Genomic DNA, 11,226 nt, shown 5'->3' on the forward strand with positions numbered 1-11,226 from the left:
TCACCTAGTGAGAGTGAAGGATCTGGTACACATCTTTCCACCTTCTAACACTCAAGCACAGTAACTACATACAAGCGTAGGCTTTCCTGCACGTGCTCTCCGGAGGCTTTTCTAACACTTGCTCAATAGTGCAGCCACTAGTAAGCACAAATACCAGACCAGGGGAAAGACGCACACACTTAAGAGCATGAGCAGCTTCTACATCTTTGTTACAACGATGCCACTGAGGATAACAGTGACAAAGACTGCAATTGGTTTACTGTAGTAAGACCAGACTCTCTGTTTCAATCATAGCACTTCGTTCGTTCACTTATCACTGCTCATCAGAGCCTGCCTGTGTTACCAACACTATTCAATAAAAGGTACCTGTAGAAAGACAAGCAGAAATCAAAAGGAAAAAAAGATTAAACTAGTTACTCTATTTACTAGGCCTCAGTAATAATGTTATTTCTTGCAACATCAAACAAAATACATGGTATTGAAATACAATACAAAGCAAATAAGACAAAAGATGTAATAGAGTTACTAAAGTACTACAGAAATGTATAGTGAATGAGTTCTAAAAAGTATACCTAAGTCTCTGTCTTAGGTGAAAGCATGTACCTGTTAACAAGCACAATACATTGCTACCAGTACACCACCTTTAATTCCATTTAGAAAGTGAAAAATGTATACAAGAATTTGTACTAGAAAGAACAAACTGAGTGTACTCTCCCTGCTCTTAGAATTTAACGTATTTTTAATAATGTAACTGATTATTGAAGTCTAGAACTTTCAATGAATAAATATGTTATTTTTGTCATTCTCCCTGGAAAAGAAGTTTTCTTAACGGTTTCTTAACAGAACAGTTGATTAAGGAAGGAACTACAATCACAGAATTGTAGGGGTTGGAAGGGACCTCTAGAGATCATCGAGACCAACCCCCTGCCAAAGCAGGTTCCCTACACCACGTTGCACAGGTAGGCGTCCAGGCGAGACTTGAATATCTCCAGAGAAGGAGACTCCACAACCCCCCTGATGTGGAATGTGGAAATCAGGTGGGAGGAAAAAGCTCATGTAAACTGTGGCTGTGCAGTAAGAACAAAAATATAACTTTGAGCTGTTCTGCAGCTGAACTTAAGCATACAGCTAGACATCCTTCAAAAATAATGTTGCTCAAACACAACAAGCTCTAGAAACAGAAACCAAAAGATTCAAATTGAAAGATACAGCTGCATCTTTTTTTGTTGTTGTTGTTGAGATGGAAAAGATGTAAAGTAACAAATACAGCTAATTAAAATAATGTGTTTATTTGTTCTTCCATTAGAAAGAAACAAAAAATAATCATTAAGCCAGTGAGAAAAAGCTCCTAGGGTCAGCGTTTCTTAAAGAAGGCATGTTACTTTATATTAATGAAAAGACAGCATTGAACAACTACATAAAACGTTACGGTAGATAGACAACATTCATGACGACTGTGGCCTGCACACTTTCTTGGCTGTTTGCTTGGGTGTTTTGGAAGATTTCTTGGATGACTGTACTAGTTTGCCAGCTTTGTGTGTAGCAAAAGACTTTGCTTCAGGCTTTTTAGGAGTCTTTTCCAGCTCTTTTATTTCTTCCTTTGCCATGCTGAGCTGTGTGTTTTTTTTCTGTTTTGGTGACATCTGCAAGTCTGCCTGCTCTTCTATAACTTTTTGTTTTGAAGTTTCTGGACCAAGAAATTGTTTCTTTCTCTTACCAAGGGTCGCTTTTGTTTTATTGACCAGATTGACACTTCTTTCTGGACTTTGATTTGGTTCCTCTTTCTGTAATTAAGACATACAAAAAACAACAACAACAACAACAAAAAAACAAGCAATATTATCCTTTCAAATAACAAACATTTTTACTGAAAAGATTTAAAAGAGCCATTACAAGCGACAAATGCTTTCTATCGATTACACAATTCCTTAGCCCAAATGATTTATTCACGTATCTTGCCAGAAGTAGAAGGCAAAACACAGAATTAGACCGTGTTTATATAAAAACATAAAGTATAAAAATAATTACAAAGAAAATAGAACAGATACAAGGATGTTCACCCTCTTGGCTAACGAAGTCAGTAACTACTCTGTTGGCAGAGCTAAAATAAGCTTGCTACATGTCTGGGCTTATTAGATTTGATAGTCACAGCTCTTATTCAAAATCCAGCCACATGCACAGACTGACTGTGCTTTGTGCATGGACCAGGCATATTATTCCCTAGAGATATTCCCAAATGACCCTCATGAAAGAGAGCTCCTTTCAGAACAATTCATCCAACTCAACTTCAGCTGTAACCATCCCAGGGCTCCGGCAATCACATCTCATGAACTGATCTAGGCCAGCTGCATGACAGCAGCTTGAAGCAAACTGATTTTTTTTTTTTTTTGTTGGGCTGTACATAATCATAGTAGCAGACATCCATTCAGACATCCCTGAACAGATACCTATTAAGGCTATGCTCCAATCCCAAACATAATTTAACTGAGTTGAATTTAGAAGCCTTATAGTTTCATTCATCCACTGTCTTTCCACTGGGTATTTCTTAGGCACAAATAATGCAAGTTCGGCTGTTTTGCAAGCATGTTAGCGTTACAGTCCTCATTATCTCCAATATTCACAGCAGTAAATATGTACACTGTTTCAGTGCAAGCTGCTCTCAGTGTATATTATGTGATCATTAATGTTGCACATAACTATTCTAGAGAAGATGTTATTTGTTTTTTCAAGTTCTTCACTACAGGTAGATGATACAATAAATTATTATTTTTTTTTTTAAACAAGAAATTTTGAATTAATCAAATTGATTTAATTTCTTAAAGAATCAAGCTCCTCTTCAATCATTTTTAACATTCCTTCTGACTTCAGACCTGTTAGATAAGCTAAGCAAAATGGCTGCTATTCAGGAAAAGACAGAGAGACAAACACTGGCTTTCTTTGTAAGAGGAAATAAAACCAAACAAAGCACCCCCCCCATTTACTCAGACCTCACTTTCGTGTTATTATTATTATTATTATTTTTTTTTTAAGAAAATATAGTTCATTTGAAGTATGTTAAAACACACTGTTCCTTTGGTGACAAATTATTTACATGGTTTAAAATATTTAGTTTTAATTGATATGTTTAATAATAAACTCACAATTACCTTTAACTCAGCTAGGCTGGTTATTTGCATAGGCACCAGTTGTGGAATTTCTTCATCATCAGCATGTTCCTCTGGTTCTTGGACTACTTCTTCCTTTACCACAAGCTCCTGGGTAGCAGCAGCACCCTTATTTTTAGTTGTTACTGTACTCTGTATTGAATTCACCTTTTTAGCTGCCTTCTTTGGTTTCTTTTTCTTTTCCTTCTAGAATTAATTTGAAGTACAACTCAGACAAATCCCCATAACATTTCTAAACATATAACAATTGTTTTCATATGTCTAAAAGTAATGCAGTCTAGCAACAAATTAAAATGTTTTTCAATTGACCTGGGCTGGTCAACCATAAGTAAAATATGAAAAAAGATGTGTTACTTTCAGCACAGGGGAAACTCATAAATGAATGATATTACTGTAAAGATTAAAGTTTTCAAGATGTATATATGTGCTACCAATTTGTTTTAGAAACAGAGATGTAATAGACAGAACTCAAAATAAAAGAATAGCTATTTTTATTTTTAAATGTAGATGAAGTTCTCCCTACCCATCCTCTGCAAAATAAGATACAAATATCTAAGAGTGGGAATTATTCACATGCCACAATGTACGCGGTCTAAATCCATGTATATGTTAAAGAATGTAGTTTCAGTAAGCAAATATGAATAAGCAAATATGAATTCAAGCAAAAGTTCTGAGAATTAATCTCAGTTGAGTTGACAAGAAACCAGCTTATTTTCAGTTTGGTTTATAACCTCCTGGGGGAGTTTCAATGATTTCTTGCCACTGTGTAGTGGAAGTGCTCATAGTCAGGAGTGCCTGACCCATCTGTAGCCATACTTGCCTTCAATCCATTCCTCAGATTTGTAAACCCAACACATTAGATCTATACTGCATAAAAAGAAGCCAAAGAACTAGTGGCTCCAATGTAGTTTTATGGAAAGTTTTACTTTTTTTAATTGTTACCTCTTGTTTTCTCTTGGTATTTGGCTCTTTATCAAGCTCATCTAAGTTGGAGATTCGTGCAGTAAAAATTGGAAGTGATACTGATTTAAGCGTCTTGAGGTGAAGAACTTTCACGTTTTTCCAATTCTGCAAACATAAAACGTGTATTATGTAAGAACTATCATGGCTGCAGCTACATTGTTCATAATTCGATGCAATGAATCTGCAGTACCTTTGGTAGCTTCTTAGCAATCACCTCAGCTGCTGCAATGATATTGTCTAGTATCTCATCAGCTTTCATTCCAGTGTGGCCTATACGTGTTGTACTGGAAGTAGGAAGGAGGAATATTTATAGGTGACCAAGTAAAAACTAAGTTATTTGTTCTTAAGTATACCCCAAAATGAAAAAAGCCCACTTATCTGCAAGTATCTTGGCCATCACATAGGATGGCTGACTACTAAAGAATTATTTTGTAGAAGTCAAAACAGCTACACGTATTATAAGTTTTTTACATTATGAAATGCAATTCCTGCCTTATATTGCCGAGGTAGATTTAGGTTTACATAATTTTAGATGCACAATAAATGAAAAAATTCTTGTACAATATTTTGGGAGGAGTTTTCAGATAATTAAACAGTAATTATCATTATTATTTTTTAAGACCATACGTGCTATTTGTCAGTGATAGTTGCCTAGAAATTCCTTAACTATACAGAAAAAAAAACCCAACTTTACAGTACTTCTTGGTAAATAGAATTACGAGTCTCTTTATACAACTTAAGGTTCAAAATGACCCATACCTAGAATGCTCACCCTTCACCCACTGTTCAAGTGAATGGCTGAAATAACTCAGAATTCCTACAGTTAAGGTATAATAGCTCTTCATGCACAGTATTAAGCTGTTCATACTTACTAACAGCACCCTTTGTTGGTAACTGGTAGTATAGTACCCTGAATATGCTTTTGTAGCTCCTTAGCAAGATTTTTGGCTTTCAAGTTTACTGATAAAGGTGCCCTAAAAAGAAAAAAAGTGAAGGGAACAAGAGTTAAACAAGCAAACTAGCAAACCTTCAGTAGAATAATCAAATCTTTAAAAAATAATAATTCAAAATGGATATACAGAATTTTAGGACCAACTTTTTCTTTTCATAGAAGTGTTTTCCTAGATGCGAGGGCAAGAGCCTTCTGATTCGGTCATCAGACAGAAAGAGATCAAATCTGTTCAGGAGGCGACGCTTTGCTTCAAAAGGTTTATACTCTTTTTTGAGAGTTTTGTAGGAGATGACCTACAACAAAAATAACAGTCTAGTTGAAAACACAGCAAACACAGCATTGAATACTTCTTATAACTGCACATAATTAACTTGTCTTAACTAACAATTATACATGTTTTAGAACGTTGAAGACAATCAATAGAAAAAGGACACACTGGTTTTCAACTTTAAGAATCAGACAACACAGATCCCTTGCGCAGTATCACCAAACAGAACTAGAACACATAGCAACATCTAAACTTAGATAAATAGTTGTATAAGTGACTCAATCTAGCTGCAAAGGGCTTGAATATTCTGCATTGTAAGCAAAACTGAAAAAGTTCAAATCCAATACTTAGCATTTATCTAACAATTAAGCCGAATGCTACAGATATAATTTTAAGTTATCCTGAATAAATTCTGTAGTTTGAAAAATGAACAGTTTGAATACTCAGAAAAATCTTCTGCGAGATTAACTTGGAACCACTGAATTTAGAATATTAAATAGCAGGAAAGAAAACAATTTCCCTTTTTGCTGGTACAAGATAAACACAGCAATACTGCACTGCATCATCACCTCCCTTACCTGGCTAACACTCGTGATTCCATTCTGGGTTAGAAGTTTCCTGTAAAGACTTTCTGTCTGTTCTGCAGACAGATCTGGTTCATCCTTCGTGAACAGGCACACCTCAGCTGTTTCTGCTCGAATGCCATGGGGCAGTGGTCTACAATAAGAACATGAGACAGAAAGGAGGCAAAAGCGTCTTGCAGAACGAGGTCTACACTGCTGCGGGCGGCAGCGCTGAGCCAGCCCGGGAGGTGCCAGGACGGGGCCGCGGCGCTCAGACTCTTCAAGCCCACAACCCGCACAGCGCTCCCCCCCTAGTCAAAGGACACGAGCACTCCCGCAGCCTCCGGGCCAAAGGCACGTTTCTTACATTTTGATTACTTGAGCCACGCGTGGGATCTTCCAGACCGTCACCAGGAGGTGCACGCTCTCGTTCTCGTTAAGGAGCAGCGCGTCTCCCTTAGCCTTGCTTCTCGCGAAAGCCAGGAGAGCCTCCACCGCCTTCCTCACCTGCAACAACAGTAACAGCCGGAATCGAATCGAGCCGAGCCGAGCCCAGTCCGCCACCCCTCAGCACCTGCCCACGCTCCAGCTTCTGCTGCCCCTTCGCCATGGCTCCACCGGCACACGTGCGGCCGCCGCGCCTGCGCACTGCCCCTTTCCGGGCACGACTGCGGCCTGCCCGCCCCTTCCGCAGGCAATGGCCTTCCGTCGCGTGGGGGCGGGGCGGGTGTGGGCGAGATTCCTTCCGCTGCTGGTCTGGGTGCTGGTGTCAGTGGTATGCCGCTTGTGGTAGTCTTCAGATGGAGTACAAGTCGTTATCTTTATTTTAGATCCCACTGCTCTGTTACTCCTAGATTGCCCTCTTGTGTATCTTTGAGCGTGTGGAACATTTGTTGCTCTCCAGTCCTTGGAACCTTTCTCAGTTTCCTTTCACAGCATTAGAAACTGTTGACCTTGATGGCCCCAGATACCTTCAACTCTAGACTCTAGGTGAGCCTTTCTCCTGTGGCAATGCCTACATGCCTGAGCAACGTTTCTAGGTTCCTTCTTTGCAGCCTGTCCTTGGCTTACCTGGTTTTACCTGTGTTACTGACCTTTTGCACTGGAGTGCAGCTGTAAGGTCCCTATTTAGCCAAGCCAATCTCTTGATAGATTTGCTTGTTTTCCAGTGTGAGAGAGTGCTTCCATTACAATTTGAAGAGGTTGTCTTCACAGCTCTGCCGCCAGCTTTTTGGAGCACCTTTGCCTTTCAGAGTTGCCTCTAATGAGACCCCACCTCCTGGTTGCCAAAATCTCCCTCATAAATTCCAGAATCTCTTCTCTGCTGCTCATCTTCCTCACACCTCTCAGAATCTCAAATTCCACTATTTCCTTGTCACTGCAGCTGAGGTCACCATTGATTATGACACATAAAACCACTTATTCCTTATCTGTGAACAGAAAAGGTAGAACTACTGCATCTCTTTTCCAGTTTAGAAATGTATTAACTGACTAATTGTAAACAGCTTAGCTGTGAAATGCTTATGCCACCTAGTGGCTTTATTTATGGCTTTATTCCTTCATGTATCAGCATAATTTTCTACATGCTCACTGTGCTGAGAAAGGAATTAAAATACCCTAGTCAAGAAAAGCTCATTTATGTAATAATATTTTCACTCTGCTGGTAGCATTCACAGTGGCTTCAAGGCTTCTCCAGTGTTGGTGACAACCTTTGGTAGCAGCTTTAGCATTGCTTAGTTGCATCTTCATGGTTTGTAATGTCACAGGCATACAGAAAGTAGAAGATTGCACAGTTTGACTTAATGTAAGTTGCTGTAGATAAGTCATATACTGATTGATACTAGTGAAAAAAAATCCCTGAAAATGGAAGTTTTGCCTTTCTACTGTGTGATTTTTGGACAAGTAGCATAAATGGTTGCTGTGTAGTTGTTGTATGAAGTGTAAATTAGAGAAGTTATTGAAGAGTATGTAATCAGGCAGACATTAAAATCTTCTTAGCATTGCTAGGATTTATGCATACTGTGATGCTAGCAGTGGTGTTTTATAATCTGATAATTATATTACCCTTTTTCCTATCTCTGCACAGGCCTTGCAATTTTTTTTAGCTGACTTAATAAACCATCAACATATTTTTGTGTGATGTTAAAATAAAACAGAAAAGATGACTCTTTGAAAATAAGCTAGACTTCTATTGTAAGAGGTGAATGAAGTGTGTTTGAAGCCTGACTGTACCAAGCCAACATAGCATTATTAAGATAAAGGGACTGTTATGTCACTTTTGAGTTACTATTATTAATGACTCAAATTAAAAATTCTCACATTTCAGTCTCAACCAAACACATTTTTTTCCACAACTTTTTTAGTCTGATGAAAATTTCAGAAGATACAGTTTAACCAACTTAGTAGGACCATTTTCTCTTGAAAGGTGTTTAATATAGTTAATAGAGTTGTCATGGAAAAATAAGTTAATCCCTGGCTATGAACAATTTCAGCTTAGTACATGAGTTGCATGCAATGGGTATAAACTATAATGGGCATACTTTTAGTTTGGCAAATTCACAGTTACTCAATTTCTAAAGGAAATTAAATATTACTTTTGCATATGTTGTCCCTGCGCACTAAACATGCTCTGCTGTAGCTGTCAGTTTAGGTCTCTGCTTACAAATGTGTGTATTTTTTTCTGTCATGTCACGCTTACGCAAATGATTTAATGATTTAAAATTACATGCTTGCCAGCCGTTCTGCATTATTACTTAAATGTTGCTAAATAAGACAGTATTTCTACATAACCCTAATTTTATATTTTGTCCTGGCAAAGGAGATGTACAAGCAGCAATTATTTCTGCTGCTAACAGATCTTTGAGGTTTAAGATTGTTCTACTGTGCATTCCAAAAGTTCCAATATCAGGCTTGTGTTCCTCCAGCTTATCAGATGGCAGATGTAAAAATCCTAGATCTCACTTTATAAAGTATACTTCTTGCAACAAAAGCAGCACAAAGAATACAGAAATTAAAAAACAAAAACAACAAAACAAGCAAAAGAACAAGTACACTTTATAGAGACTTAAAAAGAGGATCCCCCTGCTACTTCTGGAGTTCAGTGTTCTTTAGATTGTGTTCTTCTGCGTAAGCATCTAGCTATAATTTAATTAACTGCCAGCTAGATGGATGCTTACATGCCAAGTTATTAAAGAACTATTGTTTCAGGAGAAGGGAGGCACCTGTCTTCATGACACAAGCTGTACATTTTTTTTTTTTTTTTTTAAATCCTTTGCCTATCATCAGTTCTACAGGCTTAACAAATGACAAGAACTCAGTCTCAAGTACATTCTTTTCATCCGGCAGTTTGTCTATCATCTATTACTTTTCTTATTCAGAAGCATGTATCCTTTTTTTTGGTGTCTGTATAGTTAACTGAAGTGAGATGTAGAAAAATCCAACTTACACTGGAAGTTGAGACTTTGATGAAAGCTAAGTGTTATTAGAAGCTACATATATGCACAACAGATTTCACTTTCATTAACATAAATTTCCATTTTATATTAAGACTAGACTACTTTCTAGCATTTCTTCAGAGGAAAAGAAAGATTTTGTTACAGTTATAGTGTATTAAAATAAACACAAGGAAATAAACAGGTCCACAATATAAAATCTTCAATAGTAACTCCAGTTTTGTTGGTATATTTTTCTTTAGCAAATCCTCTGTAGGGTTACAAAAACAGCAGAATAAGTAAGAGCCTTTAAGTTTCAGTTCAGGAAGACGACAGTCTTTTCTGGAGTACATTTCATCTGCTATAACATCATCATTCAAACACTCTGTATTAAGAACAAAAAGGCCAGAGTAATACAGAATCAAATACTTGGGACAATGGAAACCATCTTTTTTTTCTTAAGTAATATTCATTAATAAACACTTATAAAAACACATTTCTCATAATTAAAAGTTTGTATGGACTGGTACCATAATTGGTCTAAACCAGAGATTCTTCAGTTGAGCAATCTTTGCTGGGCCTTTATGCCATGAAAAACATTTGTACAGGGGCATAAAGTTCACAATCAGCAAGTATCTGCATGGATAAGCTTCTTTAGAGCACCCATTTTTCTTACAACACTATTATACCGTCATCAATAGCTTACTGTTTAAGAATGCAGTTTACTCCCAGAACAAATGTCTCAGGAAATCAGCACCATCATGTGTTTGTATATTAGTTCCCAACTGTCTGCAAAGATGTCCAAGGTAGCTGGAATGATTTCAGGTAGATGGGTGATGGCTATGCTAGTCAACTGATGGCTGTGCTCATCGCTCCATTTAGTGTCCTTTACTTCTTGCGAGATATAGAAACAAGTAATTTTTGTGCTGCAAATTAATTAGTACAGCTGCACACTTTAACATTTAATAATTGTTACATATATCAAGACTTTCATTTAAATGACAAACAGGGTCTTAATTTACATTGTTGTCATTTGTTTTTGTAAGTTACATCATTGCTGTACCTTGAAGCCATATCTATACTATAAACTTTGGCCAGTAATCAGGGAAAATAGCTGCAATCCTGATTATTACTGCACTGCACAGAAAGGTGCTGCTGTAAATGCAATTGTACTGGGGGAAAAAACTGAAATCCTCCTTCCTTCCTTCCTGCAGAAACTTCTTCACAGTTTTGCTGGTATAAGTTACAGCCCAGGACCCAGGAATACTCTGCTGGTATCATAGATAATAGCAAAGCTGCAGTGCCAGTAGTCCTAGGGTTGCCTGTAGCTTTAGTCCAACTTTTTTTGTTTGCGTGCCTTTTTTTTTTTTTTTTTAATTTTTATTTTTTACATTGTGTGTGCAGTTCCTGATTTTTTTTTTCTTTTTCCATCTTCAAAGCAGCATATAGATTTTGATAAAAGGAAGTGCTCAAAACAGTAATTAAAAAAAATAATTACATCAAGGAATCAGCAGCTAGCAATTATTTCAAGCAAAGCTGCACTTTTCCCCCTTTCCTCTACATCTAGCTGAACTCAGTAATTGTAAAAAACGAGTCTATAAAACGTAGAATGGAGGTGTAATGAAAAAGTCTGAATCTGTAATTATTCAAATATAGTGTACTATTATATCCTCTATTTAAAATGCAGGCAATTTTCATAGATCTATACGTTTTCATATCAATATGTTATAGAGTGTAAGTATTTTATTCTCAAGTATAAACTTAACACAACTTAGTAAATCTAATTGCAAAATGTAGGTTCTGTTAATGAACTTGAAATAATTTAAGTTTCCTTTCCAGGTGAGGTGATGTTAACTGCATTTATGGAAGTGATAATCAAATGCTC

The 11,226-nt window shown here is 37.1% G+C and overlaps 1 protein-coding gene across 1 annotated transcript; it reads right to left on the bottom strand.

Moving 5' to 3' along the window:
- Nucleotides 1-1,270: 1,270 nt before the first annotated feature.
- Nucleotides 1,271-6,590, bottom strand: RSL1D1 (ribosomal L1 domain containing 1). Its single transcript, XM_010719720.4, has 9 exons — nucleotides 6,485-6,590; nucleotides 6,278-6,417; nucleotides 5,926-6,064; nucleotides 5,224-5,372; nucleotides 5,000-5,101; nucleotides 4,318-4,411; nucleotides 4,107-4,232; nucleotides 3,147-3,350; nucleotides 1,271-1,784 (listed from the first exon to the last, which is right to left on the bottom strand). Exons 1-9 carry the CDS (start codon nucleotides 6,518-6,520, stop codon nucleotides 1,446-1,448), a joined length of 1,329 nt encoding a protein of 442 aa, XP_010718022.1. The 5' UTR covers nucleotides 6,521-6,590; the 3' UTR covers nucleotides 1,271-1,445.
- Nucleotides 6,591-11,226: the final 4,636 nt, after the last annotated feature.

The sequence above is a fragment of the Meleagris gallopavo genome, chromosome 16, assembly GCF_905368555.1.
Source record: "Meleagris gallopavo chromosome 16, MGAL_WU_HG_1.1, whole genome shotgun sequence".
Lineage (NCBI taxonomy): Eukaryota > Metazoa > Chordata > Aves > Galliformes > Phasianidae > Meleagris > Meleagris gallopavo.

Bases quoted from the DNA above. Each gene is read 5' to 3' on its own strand.
- RSL1D1 (XM_010719720.4), bottom strand. From the start codon at position 6,520: ATGGCGAAGGGGCAGCAGAAGCTGGAGCGTGGGCAG. The intron at 5,373-5,925 runs GTAAGGGAGGTG...TTTTTGTTGTAG, and splicing joins GAATCACGAGTGTTAGCCAG to GTCATCTCCTACAAAACTCT. The intron at 3,351-4,106 runs GTAACAATTAAA...AATTAATTCTAG, and splicing joins ATACCAAGAGAAAACAAGAG to AAGGAAAAGAAAAAGAAACC.